This window comes from Gracilinanus agilis, chromosome 5, assembly GCF_016433145.1.
Source record: "Gracilinanus agilis isolate LMUSP501 chromosome 5, AgileGrace, whole genome shotgun sequence".
Lineage (NCBI taxonomy): Eukaryota > Metazoa > Chordata > Mammalia > Didelphimorphia > Didelphidae > Gracilinanus > Gracilinanus agilis.
This window is the reverse complement of record NC_058134.1, coordinates 125,801,139-125,822,245: the sequence shown is the minus strand read 5'-3', so window position 1 is coordinate 125,822,245 and position 21,107 is coordinate 125,801,139. Positions and strand designations below refer to the sequence as shown.

Below are 21,107 nucleotides of genomic sequence, written 5' to 3'. Positions count from 1 at the left end.
TAATAGTCATATAGCCAAGAATGTTGAGTTTTTCATAGAATGGCTGAATTTTAAAATGTACTCTGAAGAATATCCTATTTTAAAATCAAAATTAGCAATGTTAATTCTGCATGGTGATATAGCAGGCTTTGTAGGTGATAATAGGATTACAGACAGTGTTACTACCATTGATACATATGGATGGTAAAATATATATCAATATTGGATTTGGGTTGGATGATAAAATCTTTGTGGAGCCTTCCAATAGTAAAATTTAGTCATCATCATGACATTAAAAAATATTCTGTGTATTCCTTAATATCTCAGGGAGGTAGGTCCTTCATGGGATATTGTCTTCATTTTAAAGAAAAGAAAGCCAAAGCATAGAGAGGTTGCTTAAACTAACCTTCAAGAGATGCTAGTATCCTGAACCCTCAGCCTGATATATATTTTACTAGATCACACTATATAATTTAATATGTTCATCCATATGGAATATTCCTACAATCTGATCCTTGATTAGTGTGCTATGGTATTAGATTGACTTTTGGTCACATGAACCATAGGACATCTTTGTCTTAAATGAGTGGCTTTGTTTATAGAGGGAGACTCCATAGGCTTGTTAATGCATATGATCAACAAATGTCTTAACTGAGCAACCTAAAGTTCTTTACCACTGCATCTTTAAAGTGTTTCTTCTACATATCCTGCCACTTTATCTCTCCAAATAGGAGCTGAGTACCTACCTTCATCCATTATTCATATACATCCAACCCAGCTGAGCTGGGAAGAATCCAGGAAAGCTGTGATGATGACAGCTTAGCCACACTCCAGGGTTTTATCACTGGCAATGTGGTCTTGCCATTTAATATAGTATATAGCTTTGAGATGCTGTTGGTAAAAAGGCTCAAGAAGCCAGATGTGTCCAATGACTGTTCCAAATCTCAAAGCAACAGAATGTGTGGCAAACACTTCTCTCTAGAACTTTATCTCGGTTTAATCTTGACACCTTGTGTACTTCTCAGTTGTAAAATCATGAACTTTTAAATTTGAAAGTAGAGATAATTTGAAACAACTCTTTGCTGATAAAGGAATGTCATGTACAGAATACCTGCCAAGGCAGTCATCCAGTTTCTCTTTGAACACATCCAGTAATAAAGAATCTACTCCCACACAACACAGTTTAACCCCCATTTGGACAACTCTAATTGTTAAGAATTTCATCTTTACATTGAGCCCAAATCTGCTTCTCTCATACTTTATCCACTGGCCTGAGTATTGTGTTTTGGGGCCAAAACAAATAAACCAAAGTCATGCTCCACATGACACTCATTTCAGAAACTCAGAGACAGGTTTCATGGCCTTAGTTTTCTATTCTCTAAACTAAACACAAGTAATTCTTTGAAACAGCTCTTAAAGTAGATTCCTTAAACTTCAGGTTGGTAAGCTTGACTTCCTAAGACCACTAGAAGACAAAAATAGGCTCAGCTAGAACAGTTTTCTTTCTTTTTTGTGATATAGTAATTAGACTGGTTAATCATAGGAAATATATATGAAAACTAAATGTTAGTGAGGCATTTGAAAAAATCTTTCATGAAATATTTATTGATAAAATGATTAAAAATGTACTCAATTACATGATGGTTTGATGACTTTTGACCTGTGGCAATTAAAAATCATTGTTAACTTTAGCATGATCTCTAGAGGAATACTTCAGATATTACTAGACTGCTTTTCAACATTTTTATCATTGGCTTAGTTAAAGGCTTGGTTGGCAAGCAGAACAAATTTCCAGGTGACACAAAGGCGTGAGAAAGAACTGATGCATTAGGGAGCACATTACAGTTCCAAAAAGATTATAGCTAGCATTTAAATATTACCTATTATGCACCAGATGCTGTGCAAAGTGCTTTAAAATGTTATCTCAGGTGATCCTCACAACAACCCTCTGAGTTAAATACTGTCATTATACCCATTTTGTAGATGAGGAAACTGAGGCAGATAGATATTAAGTGACTTCCCAAAATTCATGTAGCTGGTAAGTTTCTGGGATTGCATATGAACAAGGGACTTTATGATTCCAGGTCTTACTCTTTAAGCATGATACCACCTAGTTTCCTCTAATCTAAAAGATTTCAAGAAGCTGAAATGCCTGCACAATGCTAATGAGATCAACTAAATTCAATATATATTTTTTAATCATCTAATTAGCACCTTTCATGTATAAGAAAGGAGAATAATGATCTAGAGTTTTCTTTGTCAGGCTTAAAGGTGTTTATAATCTTGTTTAAGATAAAGTTGCTTCTGAATAACTTGGCTAGGGAAAGAGAGGGCAGAATTGAGCTTAGGATAAAACCCAAGGATAAAGCCACCATTGCCCACTGCAGCCAACCATAGCACAGCTGTGACTCATGAAACAGAGTGGGAGGCATAGCTTGTGCTGGGATGCTCTCAGGCTCCAAAAGGCAGCCATAAGCACCCATCAAACTTTTAAGAGCAAATTGCCCAAAGCAGCTGATCCTCAGTCATCTCTCCTGCCATCCAGTATTCTACACATTATCATGACCAATTGCTCAGTAGCCAAATTCTAATTTAGTTAATTACAGTACCTCTAACACTTTTTGTTGCTTTATATTTGAACTTGAAGCTTTGTTTGATCAGAGCCATAATAAGAGTTGGGCTGGGGGTTAGTGGATAATGCTCTGTGGTAGGGGGTCCTTTGCTTCTGGGTAGAAAATTTTGAAGGTGCTGGAGGCATATGAGCTGGAATATCTACTTCTCATAACTTTCTCCCCCCTCTCTGTAGATGGAGGCAATCATAGGTGTCTGATGCCCACAGAAGAATTTTCTGGATTGCCCTCCTTGAAGCGGCACCTGGGAATTTTTCTTCTGACCAGGGAATATTCTAATATAGACTGACAAATAAAAATATAATTTTTTTGATTATTGATAAAATATATTACTATTTCATTAACTATATAAATGTCATTTATATTAAATGTATATTAAAGATTAAAACTGAGGAACTGTCACCCCAGAAAGGTCATGCTATTGGCCCAAGGTTAAGCAGCTAGCTAATAGCAGTAGGAAAGAGTCCACATCCTCTGAGTCCAAACTTCCATCACACAAAATGGCTACATGTGCTGACATAGTACATTAGTCTTCATAGTGATTCATTAATGGAAATGGAGGGTTGATAGAGGAGGGAAATGGCCTTCTATGCAATGGAGGAAGCCTGCTAGGCTGGAACAAAGGACACCTGAATTCTAGCATGGCATGCTCACATTCCCTTGACCAAGTCCCTTGACCATTCTCCTTGTTAGTGTTCTCTTTTTCATATTGCTCATCAGAAGGATGACAGAAGCGTTTTCAAATGACTTCTCTGTTTCTTGTTGCAGTCTCAGCCTTATTTGTTTGGGTAGCTCTAGGGGAAAGTAATGATTCTGGGGTTGAGCCATCAACTCAAACTTGACGTTTCATCTTCTTGGGTTTCATGAAGAACTTCTTTGGGCATCCAAACATTGATTTTGAATAAAGTCAGACTTTGGATTGACTGTTGATATTAAATGCCTTTGAAAAATTGATGACTAGGAAGAGTAGACCTTCATTGCTGCCCCCTACACTTCTCCTGTGTCTTCTCTATGGCAAATATCCCACACATTCAGCCATTTCACAACTCTTGCTTTTATTTCAGAATCAAAGATTTGAAAGTGTTATGCAGCAGTTTGATTTAGAGTTCACCAGGGAGAGAAAGTTAAAAACCAGAGGCCCTGAGTGGATACCACAGGCAGATAGTTGGAATAATAGAGAGAATGGTGGACTTGGAATCTTCAAGTTGTGAATGTGAGTTCTGCCTCCATTACTTTCTAGCTGTGTGATACTGACAAGGTGTATATAACCTCAGTTTATTCTTATAAAATGAGGCTAATAATACATGTATGTATGGGTGTTTTGTACTCTTAAAAGTATTATGTAAACACTGTTATTATCATTTAACATTATTAGAGTCTCAGCTTTGTTTTGTATGTTGAAATTAAGATTAATAGCTTTTAAATCCTCAGGACAATTCTGCCCCTGGAAAATGGTTGTACTAACAGAACTTCTGAGTCCTTTTTAATGCTGAAATCTGAATATTTTATTAGTCTTTAAGTAAGGATGAGTCTATTTGATAGCCCTCCCACTTTTAGCTTTTGTATCATATTGTATTGCCAAGTTGTTGGGGGTATTTACCACATTAGAGCTCTAATACAGGACTTCTTTGTCCTCTGAACCTATATTCCCACCATGCCATTAAAAAAATACTTATCCTATATGTCCCCTTTACTGCTCCCATTATCAATACCCCAATTCAAAAATTCATTATTTCTGGCTCAGATTATTGCGATTTCTTTGTAAGAGATATTCCTGCCTACACCAATCTCACCACGGCCAACCTTATCTCCTCTTTGTTCACATCTGGTTTTATTATAGGTCTGCTCAAAAACCTTTAATATCTCCTCATTCTCTGCTGAATAAAACTCAGCCTTCTTTGTTTTTCATTCATTCAAGCCCTTCCAAAATCTGATGCTACCCTATCTTTCTAGCTCAACTTCACCTTACACTAGACCTCTCCACACGCTCTAGGATCTAGACAAAGCATAGCTTTCTTTGCATTCTCTGGGTCTCTTCCCATCCAATCCTATTCCTTCCTCCTTCCATACTTGGGCAGTTTAGTACTCCAGAACTATATTCCTTTTACTTGCTTACCTGCTAAACTTGTCTTTATCCTTTACAATTCAACTCAAATGGTATTTCTTTAATGTAACCTTCTACTTTGATCCCACTTTGTTACATATGTCTTTAACATGTGTTAGAGTTATCTGTGCTAGATCTCATTGATTTTCTAGCATGTTAGCTCTATGAAGACAGCGACCATTTTTCCAAAGGAATGTCATTGTGTTTTCTACCCAGTATACACTTAATGTTTGCTGATTTGGATACCTTGTCTAGTTCTCTGCATTGCAAAGAGCTTTATCAGAGATGGAAGATTATGCCCCCAAAGCATCATTTAGAATATATATGCATATGTGTGTACATACATACACATACACATACACTCCTATAGATACATATATTTTTTTTCCTGTTTGCTTTGATAGTGGTTTCCTCTTTACCTTTTGTGGACATCTGCTCTTATTTTTACTCGTCTGCTTCTATACTTTATTTCCTTTTTAAACAACTTACTTTTCTCTTATGTAATTTCAAACAAGAGCTTTCACTATGATTTGATTCAGAACAGCAATAAATGCTGAGATAATAAATTATGTCTTTATAATCTTTTGAAAGAACATGATTCATCTTGATGTCAAAATCTGTAAAACGAGTAATGTGCAGAAATTAAAATATGACTTTTCTCTGAATGAAGATGCACTTTCAACAGCCATCTATTCTCATCTGGTTCTACTGCAGCCTCCCATCTTAACTTAATTTCACCCAGAGGTTTCCAAAACATCTGTTTAAATCATTCAACTAATTTCTTTCCATCCTACAGTGTTTATGGCTTCAAGAGATCTTCAGGTCAGATCAATCCAGTTCTTTATAAGAATCCACTATAAAAACATGGAACTAAAACAATCTTGAAACAATTTCAATTTCTCTAATTTCCACCCTAAGTATTTCAGTTACACAAGCTCTAACATATTGTAAGCCCTTATCTGCATAGAAAGGGTTGTATTCATCTTTACTTCTTCATTGTATGATTTATTATGATACTTTGCATATCCTATGTATTTGTTAATTTGTTGTTGTCATAGTCATTTCAGTCATATTCAACACTTAATGACCCCATTTGGGTTTTTCTTGGTAAAGGTACAGGAGTGGTTTACCATTTCCTTCTTTAGCTCATTTTACAGGTGAGTAAACTGAGGCAAACAGAGTCAAGTGACTTGATCAGGGTCATACCATCAGTGTGTGAGGGTGGGGTTTAATTAAGGCCTTCTTGATTCTAGGCCTGGTGCTCTATCCACTTCAACAACCTAGCTGCTCATTTATTTTGGAATATATATATATATATATATATATATATATATATTGCCCAGGGGGCAGCTGGGTTAGCTCAGTGGATTGAGAGCCAGGCCTAGAGACAGGAGGTCCTAGGTTCAAATCTGGCCTTAGACACTTCCCAGTACCACACTCTCATTTTAAGAATGAGGAAACTGATGGCCAGAAAGGTAATGAGATTTAAGGAAGGTCACACAACCAGTATATAGCAGAGAGAAGCTTAGAATCCATGTGTCCCAACAATCACACTCCCATTCATAATTATCCATGCATGCACCCACGCACAACTTTATCTTAAGGTTTTTGTTTGTTTGTTTAGCAATCTATTTAGTTTTCTTTCTCCTCTATGGTCTTGTATTTTGTATATTTGCATCCCCCCTCAACACCTAGCATAATATTCTAATTTTAAAAATTATTTGCTGACTATTTGCTGATTTTGTTTTTTGTTACTTCATTTTTTCAGTTGCTGAGTTTTATGAATTATTACAGAGTAGCCTTGAGAAACTTTAAAGCTTTGAGTAGTGTCTAAAAAATAGTCAGTCGAATCTGTCATGTAACTGCTGATTTCTAGGGTTTGGGGGGGTGGGCAAGAAGAAACAAACACAAGCTAAACAATTGCATTCCTAAATTGACCAGAGGCTTTGTTTTTGCCTTTTTAAGCCAATGAAGCTGTTTCATATTCATTTAGAGCAATACTGTCCAGGACAACTGTATTGACTGCATATGCTTTAGGGGTAAGCAATAGTTGGCCAAAAGTCCTCACCCTGGTGTTCCCCCTATTAACTAGAGACAGAGATCCCTGTTCTTACTCCCAAGAACACCAGAGCAGAAAAATAGAGACACCACTGCTGCCACTAAGGAAGAGCAGGAATCTAGTCCCTGATGCAGAGTCCTCATGTTTGCCATTGCCAAGAGACCCATAGAGATATAACCAATTAATTCATTCTTCAGACTAATTTGGATGAAAGGATGACAATATAATCACAAAGTGAACTAAAAAAATCACAGGGAGAAAAACAAACAATATTCTGTAGTCACTGAATCTTTTTGTTGTTGCTGTTCTCATTTCTAACTAATAGATAGGGAGATAGAAATTATCTTTTCCCATTTTCTTTCTGCAGTGATTAAAGTTGGTAACAATAAATACCTTATAGAAGTAAAAATTACAATAAGCAAAATCCCCACACATTTTATAGACTGATACACTATATATATGTAGATAAACACACATATTTATGCTTTTCTATATAATTCATGAAGTTGATAACAGTAGAAAATTCAACACAAGATAAAATGTTATATATATATACATATATATATATATATGATAAAAATCATTATTACTTTTCCTAGTCATGAACTAATAGAAAAGATGTATGGATTTATGTTTTGCTGGCTTGGGTTTATAGAAGTGGGTATATAAAAAATTTTCAAAACTTTGAATTCCCATGCCTGAGAAATTAATCTTTTGGTTATATTTGTAATTAAACTGAAGTCCTCTTGACATCCAAAACATTTTATAGCAGTTTATTAAATGCATAACTTATCCCTTTGGCATTTTTCTCATCTTACAATGTATAAGGCAGTTATCCCCACCAAATTAACAAGTATTACTAGTTTTTATTTCTTAGGATCAAAACACAGATATGGATCCAGAAGGAACATAAGAGGCTATTTAGTTAGGAAGGAAGGAAGAAAAGAAGAAAGGAAGGAAGGAAGAAAAAAACATTAAAAAATTTAATATGTTTTTTAAAAGCTTGAATCTGTTTTTTTTTAATTTCATTCTATTGTTTTTACCTGTGCTTTCTGTGCTTTACCATAACAAGCTGAGTCTTTTTTTCCCCATATAACTGGTTTTCAAAATGTCAAAATATCCATTCTAAAGTAGCTCAGTGGTACAGTAGTTAGAGCACTTGTCATGGACTCAAGAATACCTCAGTTCAAATCCAGCCTCAGATATTCAACCTATATTCATATGGTGTGTTCTCTTGTCCCTCAGAATATTTTCAATGTCTTTCCTAACGTGTCACCAAAAATTGAATATAGTACAGTTGAGACTGACCAAGGCAATCCCATTTGAGGATTAAATGTCTACTATGTGAAAGATATTTTACTAAAAGCTAAATGTATTTTGCTAAAATGAATGTTTTATATTTTTAAACCTTTATCCTTAAAATCAATACTATGTAATGGTTCTAAGGCAGAAGAGCAGTAAGGGCTAGGCAATGATGGTTAAGTGACTTGCCCAGGGTCATATAGCTAGGTAGTGTCTGAAGCCAGATTTGAACCCAGGGCCTTCCATCTCTAGGTCTGGCTCTCAGTCCACTTTGCCACAGAGTTAACTAGCTACCCCTAAAATAAAGACTTTAAAATATCACTATCCCTGTTCTCAAGGAACTGCCATTCTTCTAGAGAATCTATTATATACATATATATTATATATATGTTATATATATATCATATATATAAATACACATACATACATATACACACAGATAAGCATAACACAAAACAAACTATGATGGGAACAAAATAGAGATTTAGTCCTATGGAGAAATTTTAGGAGGAAAAGGTACTTTTAGGACTATATAGTGGTTGCCTATATGTGGTGATCAAAATGTTACCTCAAGCTCTAGTTCATTCAGAATTTATTTTCCTTACCAAACTGCCAATTCTTCCTCCCTTTGAACATAACCTAGACCCTCACCATTATAGCACTGAAATCGTAGATACAGTTTAAAAAAAATAGCCAAATCAACAAGGAAGTCACTGTCTCTTTAGTTAAAAATTCACATATTATTGGTAATGAAAGAATAGGGAGATATCTGTGTGTCTTAAAGACTCTGGACAGAGTTTCTTTTTTAATATATTATTTATTTGTTTTTAGCTTTTTTATTTTAAATTTGAGTTTCTAATTCTCTCCCTCCCTAAATCTTCTCCCTGACCAACTGACCCAATTTTACATGTGAAATTCAAGACATATTTTCATGATGTAAAAAGAAAAGCAAGAAAAATATGATGAAAAAATTATGTTTCAATCTACACTCGGACTTTATCAGTTCCCTCTCTAAAAGTGGATAACATTTTTCATCATGAGTCCTTCAGAACTGTCTTGGATCATTTCATTACAGTAGCTAAATCTTTTACAGATGATCATTGTTATAATACCATTGTTATTGCAAACACTGTTCTGGCTCTGCTCGCCTCACTTTGCCTCAGTTCATACAAGTCTTCCCAGGTTTTTCTGAAACCATATCTATCATCATTTTTATAGTCCAATAATATTTCATCCCAATCATATGCCACGACTTGTTTGGCCAATTGGTAGACATTCCTACAATTCCCAATTCTTTGGACCACCAAAAAAGCTGTTCTAAATATTTTTGTACATTTAGGTCCTTTCCCTTTTTATTTTGAGCTCTTCGGGTTACAAATCTAGTAGCTAAGTCAAAGGGTATGCACAGTTATATAGCCTTTTGCACATAATTCTAAATTGTTCATCAAAATTGTTGGGCTAATTCACAGCTCCAACAGCAGTGTATTACTGTACCATTTTTTTTCACAACCCCTCCAAATGCTTCCTTTTCCTTTTCTGTTATGTTAGTCAATATGATAGGTGTGAGGTGGTACCTCAGAGTTGTTTTAATTTGCAATTCTTTAATCAATAATTATTTAGAAAATTCTTTCCTATATCTATAGATAATTTTTATTTCTTATTCTGAAAACTACCTATTCATATAATTTAGTCACTTATCAGCTGAGATTCTAGCCAAGGTTTTTAAACATATTTTGTATAATGGACTCCTTTGGAAGTCTCATGAAGCCTGTGGATTCCTTCTCAGGCAATGTTTTTAATTGCAAAACATAAAAATAGAGTTATGAAGGAAATGAGTTATATTGAAATGACATTAGTTTTTAATCTCTTATGTGGTCTTCTTCTATAATCTTTTCACCATAATTTGAATACTAATAATGCTAGTAATAATATTGATATGAACGTTTATAGTGCTTCGTTTTCTTCATAGCAATCCTTTGAGATAAGAAGCACATATATTATCATTCCCACTTTGCAGATTAGGAAACTGCAGCCCTGATGAGTTAAATAAATGGAATAACAATGATCATACAGCCAGTAGGTGGTGGTAGCTGAGGGGCTAATCAAAGAGACAATTCTTGCCTCTAAGATCAGTACAGTATTAGGGTAGCTGTTTCTCCTATTGGAAATCATAGAAAAGCTTGTCCTCTTTGAGGCCATGCTTTCTTGGATAAAATGCAGAATGATCAAGTTTCACTTGTGAAAAGTGTGAAGTGATATGACAAGCATTCAATAGCAGGAATCAATATGGTGATGCAGGTGTGTGGAGCCCAAAATGAGTGTAGCCCAGTAGGAAAGAAGGGAGAGAAGTCCATGACCCAATAAGAGGGGGAAACATTACTGATACAATATAAACACCAAGACTGATTAGATTGGGTAAAATGAGGACATTCCCAATGATGAGGTATGGGAGAGGAGGCTCCCAGAAGCATGGAAGTCAAAATGGAAATATTTAAAATAGGATCAGTGACTGAGTTGAGATACCTGTGCTTGTAGAACACATTTAGAAAAAATGAAAATAAAATGCAGTTAAATACATAGGATGAGACCTGCATTTTTTAATGTTTTAAATTGAAATGACTTAGTCAAATATGACTTACCCAGAGAAACCAAGATATAGAAGTATCACTGCAATTTTCATGAAGTACCTGATACCCAGTGTATTATAGGAAAGAGGGCAGGTATCACATTTTAAAAGAACAGTTAATATTAGATATGGAGAGTATTTCTTTAAAGTTCATATAATTCAATTAAATGGAGCAATTCTGCAATTAATCACAAAATTGCATTAAGTACACTTTTAAGTAAAACATTTTATCATAGTGTCCTAGAAAAGTTCTTAGTTTGTGTTTTCATTATGTTTGCTGCATTTTTTAACTCACTTCAATTCAATGTATCTTTATTAAGTGCATACAACTAGTTATTCACTGGAGTAGGAACTGAGGAAATAAAGGCATAATGAAAAAACAAAAGTCCTCACCATTAAGGAGATTTCATTCTACTTGGAAAGATAAGTAAATATGAAAAAAATCTAAAGAAGGAGAAAGCACTAACAACTGGTGAAGTTGCTAAGGGTTTGTCACAAGAGCTGGCAGCTGGAAGGAGGTTAAGGACTCTTTGAGGCACAGAAGAAGAGAAAAATCTATTTCCAGGCATGGTGGAGTGGAGAGATTGGGAAATCAGAAATAGACTAGTTGGGATGGCAAATAGAATGTGAGGAGGGGAATAAAGAGAAATATGCTTGTGATCAGGATTTAGCCTATGAATGATTTTTAAATGCCAAACTGAGATGTTTACATTTTGTTCTAGAGACTACATAGGGGGTGAGGAGCAGCTAGGTGGTGCAGAACATAATGTGTTGGGTCTAGAGTTAGAAGATTCATTTTCTTGAGTTCAAAGCTGTCCTCAGATACTTACTAGCAATATGATCTTGGGCAAGTTTCTGAAAACCATTTGCCTCAGTTTCCTCCTCTGTATAATGAAGTGGAGAAGTAAATGACAATCCATTCCAGTTTATTTTCCAAGAAAACCCCACATGAGGTTGCCAAGAGTCAGATATGACTGGAATGATTGAGTAGAAAGAAATTGAAAATGACTGAACAACAACACAGGGAGCTATAGTAGTTAGTAGAGGAGAGGAATGATGTGGACAGACCTATGCTTAATGGATTTAATTAATTTTAATTAATTATAAATAATTAATTGATTTAATGAAAAGATGATGGCATTCAGAAATTTCTTTGTAGAAGTTTTCACAGGCATCTATCCTTAAGGCAACTTTTGTGGATACCTGATGGTCTTTTTTGAGAAACTGACTCCTGCAAATATCTCTGGACAATTATTGATCATGTTGTTTGTCTCAAACCTAAAAGCCTTTCTGCTTTCTCTAACTAGTATCTGATCAGAATTCCCAACTTTACCTGGCACATCACTATTGTACAAAACATACATGTCTTCCATACTGGTAAGTCTTTCTTCATTTGCACTGAATTTTTCATCTTTTGATTGTTCATTGCATTGCTTCCTGGTGGTGTCAAAAGTCTCACACTTTTTACTTAGATGGTGGTAAAAGAACAAAGTCGTGGAGTGCTGGACTTGGGGGATTGCAAGGCCAGATTTTACATCCTGCTTCAATAATTCCTTAGCTATCTCAGGTTTAGTTTCCTCTTCTATAAAACTGGGATGATAGTAATAGCACCTATCTCACTAGGTTGTTGTCAAGCTCAAATAAGATAGTGTCCATGAAATACCTGGCAAATTTAAACCAAGATATGTTAGCCATTCTTATCCTTATCCCATGAACAAGTGCCCCTTTTGCCTTATTTAGGATTTCATCCCTCACTGGAAGGCTGTTCTGTTTTGTTTTGCTTCCTTCTATAAGCCACATTTAAAGGGTGAGATATGATGTGATTATAAAATACTAAAATATTTAAACATGGAACACCCATTTAATTCAATTCAGCAAATGCTTACTGAATCCTTCCAAATGAGTATTGCTATTCAAAGTAGTCCCACTGAGAACCTACAAACCACCCAGGCCAGCTCTAGGCTCTGCCAGTAACTCAATCTATGACCTTGGGATTCAGTGTCCTATTTTGTAAATGAGGGACAATAATACCTATGCTGCCTACCATGTAAAGCCACTGAAAGGATTAAAAGAGAAAATGAATTTAAAGCTCACAGTGACCATGAAGCTCTATCCAAATGACTTTTTGTTCTTTTTATTTGGTCATGTCTGACTCTTCATGATCCATGAGGGAAGGGAGATTTGGTGAAGACAGTGGAAAGGTTTGCCATTTTGTTCTCCAGAACATTTTAAAGATGAGGAAACTGAGGCATAGGAGATTGAATGACTTGCCCACAGTCACATCGCTACTAAGTGTCTGAGGCTGGATTTAAATTCAGGAAGATATATTCTTGCCTTCAAGCCTAGAACTCTATACACTTTGCCACTTAGCTGCCTGGCATACAGCAGGTGCTTAACTCATGCTTATTAATACATTGTCTAATAAGGCAATTGAAATACTTGGATTTGGGGGATTGTTTTTTTTTTAATTTTAAATTTATATTTTAAGTGTCTTCAGCCAAATTTTAACTCAAGAAGACGAGTCTTCCTGACTCTGGATCAGGCACTCTGATCTTGTCTCTCTCTCATACGTGCCCCAAATAAATACAATTACTATTGGATGATTCTATTATGTTTTTAAACATTTTTGGAATTACTCTATTAGAAATTAATTCTGATATACTCCATCTGTAATGAGAGAAAATTAATTTTACTACATTAGAGTCACAAGACATACTTCCTAAAGCATCTCAGAGTGGGAAGGAACTTAGGGAAGCCATTCAGCCCACTGCATACCAAAAGAAGAAACTTGTCTGGGACATATGCTACAAATAGTCATTCGACCTTTGCTTGAAGATATCTGCACAAGGAGTACCTACAACATTCCTGGGTATCTTATTCCATTTGTGGATTGTTGTTCTTTACACCAAGCCTCTCTAGAACCCTTACTAAAGAACTGCTTCATTATTCATTCTGCCTGACACTCCCCTGTCCTTTTAACCCCTTAAAGTGTTGTTGGGCAAACTATTCCCCATGGGCCAGATCCAGGCTATAGTTTTCCCATCACTGTCTTCAACAATTCCCTAATCACTATGCCCCCACATCCAGATGTAGTGATACTATCTCAATAACATCCCTCTCAATTCTGCTTATACTTAAGTTCTAATTTGGCTACTCCATAATATTTTTGGGATACCTCCGACACTTACTGTTTATGGAACTTGGAGCTTGGTATTTCACATCAGCAAACTCAGGGAAGTCTCTAAGAATATAAATTAGAGTGGTGGTGTTGACCTGTGCTGAGCAAGAGGGAAGTTCTTTATATTAAATCACAAGTCCAAACACTCTCCCCTATATCACACTTTTGATTCATATTGACTATGAAAAAGACCAAAACTCCCAGATGTCATCTATTTTCTTTCTATTAAATCATCTTTATTTACTATTGTGATGAAATTTAAATCACATCTATTCTCTCTTTAGCTCTTCTTCTCTTCCCTCCCTCTCTCCCTTCCTTCATCCTTCTCTGTCTGTCTGTCTGTCTGTCCGTCTGTCTCTCTCTGTCTTTCTCTCTCTGTCTCTCTCTGTCTCTCTGTCTGTCTCTGTCTCTGTCTCTCTCTGTCTCTCTCTGTCTCTCTCTGTCTCTGTCTCTCTCTCTCTCTCTCTCTCTCTCTCTCTCTCTCTCTCTCTCTCTCTCTCTCATTCACCATGTCTGTTTATCTTTATTTCTATTCCTGCCTATCTCTGACTATGATCTTTTTTTTCTATCTCTCTCTGACTCTGATTCTGTCTCTCTTTTAAAACTGGAAGGCACCTTAGAGAACATTTAAAGATCATTTTCTCAAAGAGAAAAGGGAGTCTTAGAGAGGTATCGGGACTTTTTTGAAGTCACACAGTAAGGAAGTATTAGAATCACCAATAGAAAATAAGTCTAGAGTCCTTTAACCCTGGTGTTCAAATTTTTTTTATATCTTAAACTGGAATGTAGTTTGACAGTTGAAGTTTTTCATAAAACTTCATGAAAAAGAGGCTTAAATTTCCTGAAATGGGAGTTATCCAAGAAAAACCTATATTTGGCCTATTCCAAACAACTGTCAAAGCCTTAGACCACATACAAGTATGACAAGGATGACTCAAAATCAATAAAACATGATGAAAATTTTCTTTTTAAAAATAATATATTGTCTTTATGCCTTTAATTCAGCCATTTGAAGGCACCAAAAAAAAAAGTTCATCCTGAAGTATCCCTAATACTAGTCTTGACTAATAATGGTTAGGAGTCTTAGGCAGAGAGGGGTATTCAATAGGACGTTTGAAAGCAGTATTTTTTGAATCACACATAATTTTATTGCATCATGCATCTCAGGAGAAGACTTTTAACTACTTTAAAACTTTTGCATCTTGATGTATAGCTAGACCAAGTCTGAACAAATCCTGATTCTTCCTAAATGATTTAAGGACCTACTCCCAAAATTCCAGGTATACAATCTCTCATTCATCAATTTACTCATTTCTTCATTCAACAAAATTGCATATATAAAAGGCAGGACCAATCAACATGTTTTATAATGGTTGTCTTCTGAAAAAGTTCTGTACTACCTAAGGAAAAAAAAACAACTCTAACTTAACCATACTATAACTCATGGTTAGTCTCTTCCTGTCTTTCTCCTCTCTTTCTAGGTTTTTTTCTGTTTGTCTCTGACTCTATCTCTGTCTGTCTCACCTCTCAAATAATCATCAGTTTTTATTATTCACAAAACACTTTCATAACATGTTTGAAATACCATGATGAGGCACAAGAAGCTTACTGTAGAAAGGCATGTTATTTACAAGAGGAAAAAAAAAAGAGGCACTGAAAGAATTAACCGAATAGAAAAACTATCTTATTAGCATTTTAATTTCCCTATTTTTCTCCTGAAAAATCATTATATGAAGATTAAGAGTTGCCTATAATTTCTAAAATAGAAGAGAAAAACAGAAGGAAAAAACCTCCACTTTAGGTATTCAAATCCTGGAGATTTTGCTGGTTTCAAATGTTCATTTTGGTATAATACTGAAAAGTAAATTGTCTATTATTGACTTTTTTTGTTAGTGCAACATTATGTGAGCAAAGAGATAAAGGTCACTTGCTGTACACATTAAAGTAATAGGATGGTAGATCTAGAATTAGAAGAGACCTTACAGAATTTTGGAATTATCAATCTAGAGTTGGAAGAGCCCTCAAAGACCATCTAGTGCAGGGTTCTTAACCTGGAGTCTATGGACTTGTCTTGATAACAAATGTGTGGTGGCTAACAGAAACTTTTTGCTTCTATGATTTCTAACAGTCACAAAAAGTCAGTTAGAAGTCTTAGAATCTTCAGAAAGTCAGTTAGAACTTGAAGCAATAAATAGAGGTGAAGTTCCAACTGAGGAGGCTTTTGCCTTCTGGCTTTTGCTGTGGCTGGAGGCTTTTGCTTTGGCTTAGCCTGTTGGCTTTGGCCTTTTGGCTTGGCTTTGGCCTAATTGCTTCAGCCTTGGCCTGTGCTTATTTTGTCTTGGGGAAATTTAGACCTATCTCATTTTTCTGGACCTCTTCCTGATCTCTCCATCTACATCCCTCCCCTTCCCCTGAATTTCCTTTGGACCCTGGGTGGAAGGGAGGGCTTGGTGATTGGACATTGTGGGTTTAGTTTCTATAGACAAATAGAGTATCCTCAAATAAGTTACCCTTAGTTTTAGTGATTTGATAAAGACTTTACTTAAAGGGCAGTCAAATCTTCCTGACTGGGAAAGCAAGCTCTCTCAGTCTAAACCTCTCCGCAACCCATCCCCCACTATCACCCCTCTCCCTAGCAGCAGTTAGAAAATCTTGAACCTCTTTCCCTCTCATTAACCTGAGATTAATAAACCTTCTTGTTACCAATTCAAAGCCTCTGGTAAATCATCGTATCGAAAATTTAGGCAAGGGTTGAAGAGGGAAGAATTATTTCTTTATTTCTTGAGGGAGCTGCGGGCATCCATCTTGGGAGGAAGTCCTTACCTGAGACTTCCTCCTGCCATCAGTTTCACCGACAGGGAGGAGCTTTTCAACTCCTCCCTTGAGGGACTTGAGAAACTGACAAGGGAAAGCCCTCAAGGCAGATTTAAACACTTCTGAATGACCCAACTCCTTTGTCTCCATAGAGATATGTTTCCAGCCTTGTAGGATCCAGCCTATATCTCCCCAGTATCCTATGTCTCTAACCTCAGCCTCTAGCCTGTTTTAAGCTGCCTCTCCTATACACCCCACCTATTCCCTTACCAATCAAATGTACTACCTCATTCTTTCCTTCCCTACATTCAGCCATTCCCCTTCATTCCTTCTCCTAATACCTACCTTCACCTTTATCCCTTCCTTTAACCTAAAGTTAAAAGATTACTCACTTCTTGATAACACTAATTAATGCCACTGTATATTGTTTATATGTATATATGAAAAAATATGGAGAAGGGAATAGTAAACCATTCTATTATCTTTTCCAAGAAAACTCTAAATGGGGTTATGGAGAGTCAGACATGACTAGAACAACTGAAAACATGCATATTTACATAGCTGTCATTATATACATATGTATGTAATATACATATATGACATATATATTATTAATGTAATACTGTATTCAAGTGTATAAATAAAAGGTCAGTATTAATATGATATATACCAGTATATGTGTATGTATATACATATATGTGTGTGTGTTTATGTGTATGTCAATATCAAGTTCAAGGAACTATCTTATATCTTCTGTCTTATATTTTCTTCATTAAAAAATTACTCTGAAGTGGGGTCCACAAGCCTTATCAGAATGGCAGAATTTTTTGACGCAAAAACTATTAAGAATTTCTGCTTTAATCCAACAAAGGACAACAAAGCTTTCTGGCAAACCCTGGATTTGAACCCAATTCCTTTGACTTCAATATTAATGTTTTCACTGAAATATTTCCTTTACAAATCATTAGTAATCATATATTCAGAAAGCCTAGAATGTTAAAAATGAGGAAGGAACTTTAGAGATCATCTACTCAAACTTCTGAGAAAGAGACAGTGACAGAGACAAGAGACAAAGACAAGATACAAAGACAGACAGAGATCTAAGGACCAGCAAAGCTTATTGATTTTCCCCAAGGACTGGTGGCCACACCAAAAATGAATTCCAATTTCCCATCCAAGCCACAGGTAGTTTCCAATACAACACTCTGAAAGTTATGTTTTGGCACAGTTGTTAGCAGAAACTTGTGATATAAGGAAATAAATTGCATGGGCAGAATTTATACAGAATACAATTCTGATCCACATATTTCTCTCTTAAATCAAATGCAGAAAGTCAATAGAATATATTCTCATCTGAATGTCTTCTATATAAGTTTAGTAGTTCCTTGTTAGAGGCTTTGCTTTCCTATCATGGGATCCCATCTACACGGACTTCCATAAGACCACCCAAGTCCTGAAAGATCTTAGATCATGGATCTGTAGTTGGTCTATTAAACTGCAAACTTGCTGAAGTCACTCCCCTCCACCCATAAGAACATGGTTGAAGGCAAGATAGATCTAATAAAGGATAAGCACTCATACTAATGAGCTCTCAGTTCCCTTATCGAGCTGTGGCTTTCTGAATTAGCTGAGACTTTAAGAGTCCTGCAGAGTCTCTCTTTAAAGGTTGCTAAAGGAGCATAATTGGCCCCAGGAGGTTCTTCTACTTTTTTACAACTTCTAATAGAGGATAGAACAATTTTAAAGCTGTTTAATTTGAAGGAAAAATTTACTAGAGGAGTAACTATCACAGTGAGATGTTCTCTATCTGATTTTTTTTTCTTTTTCATGTTGCTCTACTTCCATACTAGACACCTAAATCTTTTATCTGAGTCCCCTTTATCACTCCTTTTTCAAAGACATATGTTTAAATTATTCCAGTCAAATAATTATTCCTCTTCACCTGTGGATTTTTTCTTACTAGTATGGTTAGGGAAGGGGAAGGCTAGTTCCTGTTCTTTACTAGGCAGGTTGAATTAGGAACCTCAGTTATTGAGATAGTACAAACTCTTGATTGTTTTACCATCTTTCCTTTCCTCTTTTTTTCTGTTTTCTTATTTTCCCAGCTGTCTATAGTACACTATTGGAGGAAAGGAGAATGAAAAGTAGGAATAAAGAGAATTCACCTCAGTTTTTCACATGGTGTCCTGACCCTATTCTATTACTGGACAAGGAAAATGGAAGCACAATCATTATCATCATCACTACAAGTATATGTAAATCTTTCCACTAACTTCAAATAGTCAAAGGGAGAAACTTTTGCCTATAGTAGGACATATCTGAGACATAATGAATCTGAAGTTACTTTCTACTCTGCCTCCCTCTTCCAACTAATTCAATCCTAATTTGGAAGAGCAAGTTACTTTAGGGCCCATAGAAACATGCAGAAAGTATAGTCCATCAATTCTCCAGACTTCCCAAAAAGAAAGTGTATTTATATATTCTTCATGGAAGTCCTGCTTATACCACTCACTTTCAGTGCACCGTGACCCTGAAGAATATGTATAATTCCAAATAAGCCTAGAATGAAGTAAAGTACTGTTAAGGAATACACATGAGCCTAGGAAATACAGCAGATCGTGGCCACAGAAGAGAGGAACATGGGCAATTACTTAGAAATTCAGTTTCTCAGCACTTACCTTCTCTGCTGACTGCGCTGTACCAAAAAAGATGGGAATAAAAGCTAACCAAATGATGCACGTGGTGTACATTGTAAATCCAATGGGTTTGGCTTCGTTGAAGGTCTCTGGGACACCTCTGGTTTTGATGGCATAAACAGTACACGTGACCATCAAGAGAATACTGTATCCAAGAGAACAAATGAGCGAAAGGTCCGAAATATCACATTTAAGTACCCCTCTGGCATTTTCTGGATCCAGTGTCCTCTGTTCTCCATAGTCAATGATAATATGTGGAGGGTCCACAGCGAACCAAACGAAGACTCCCAAAAGCTGCAAGGAGATGAGGCTGAAGGTGATCACCAGCTGGGACGCTGGGCTGATAAATTTTGGAGCGGTGACAGATTTTTTCCCTTGTTCGAATATCCGGTGAATTCTGTTTGTTTTGGTCAGCAGGGCTGCATAGCTGAAACACATGCCTAGCCCCAGAAAGATCCGTCGGAAGGAGCAGATGACGGTGTCTGGTGCTGCAATCATTAAGAAGGTGATGGAGTAACAGAGGAAGATGCCGGTCAAGAGGACATAGCTCAGCTCCCGACCCGAAGCCCTCACGATCGGGGTGTCGTTGTAGCGGACAAAGGTCACGATTACAAAGGTAGTGGCAATGATTCCCAGGATGGCGATGAACACGGGCACCACGGCCCAAGGAGAATGCCATTCCAACTTGATGATGGGGATGAGCTGGCAGCCTGTACGGTTAACATTGGGTCTTTGATCCAAAGGGCAAAGTTCACAGGTCAGTTCATCCACTTGGTAATTATAGCCTTCACACCGCTCACAATGCCAGCAGCAAGGGACTCCTTTTACCGTTTTTTTCCTTTCCCCAGGCTTGCATGGCAGGCTGCAGACGGATGCGGGATGCGTATGCTCTCTATTAGCCCACTGCATGTCTTCTACCTGTAGGTATAAAAAATTAATGAGCCTTCCATTTTTCCCCCATTTATAATATCCTAATCCTAGCCACAGGTTTATAATAAATCACAATGGGCTGACAGTACAAATACAGTTTACCATAATAGGAAACCAGTATCTTTCCCTTATATTGACTTTATGAAAGTGTTAAATGATTTTGCCCAATAAATCATTTGTGTCATCAGCCTGATGAGTGTCATTAGTTTTCATTTACTCTGCAGCTGTTGACCAGTGTGACATTTGGAGATTTATCGGCTCTGATGTTGTTTTAAACCCATAAAAAAAGGTCCCACAGAAAGAAGTTTCCAATGCTTATCACAGATACAACCAAGTGACAGAAGTTCTAAAATGCTTAATTAGGAACTAAATAAATACACATGAAAAGCAATTTCTATAACTCTATTTTTAAAAACTCAAAGCACACACTGCCCCATCTTCAAAGGGAAACACCCAAGAAGAACTTCTTAACTTTAAGAAAATGAAAAACCATTAGAGTATCTTTGCCAAGGGAACCCCAAATGTGGTTATGAAGAGTTGTGTGTGACTGAATCTGAGCAACAATAACAACAACAACAAAAGACGTTTCTGTTGATAGAGGTAGCTAACCTTTTCTAGGCAAGTATTAGGTTCTGAACAGAAATTTCCCAACTATGCAACTCACAACCATGAAACTAATATGCTGAATTAAACCGAAGCCAGAACTAATATCAAAGAGTTTTAATCCTTTCCTCTCTAGAACTTTTGCAATCAGGGCCTGTTGCTCTGATTAGTGTGGGCTTTACCTAA

General features: G+C 36.3%; 1 protein-coding gene across 1 annotated transcript in view; it reads right to left on the bottom strand.

The window, feature by feature from the left end:
- GRM8 (glutamate metabotropic receptor 8) overlaps positions 1 to 21,107 on the bottom strand; it is a 960,215-nt gene that overhangs the window by 112,195 nt on the left and 826,913 nt on the right. The window contains exon 8 of the mRNA XM_044677717.1: positions 19,371 to 20,306. Coding sequence (XP_044533652.1) covers positions 19,371 to 20,306 — 936 coding nt within the window. The remainder of the gene's footprint in view (positions 1 to 19,370; positions 20,307 to 21,107) is intronic.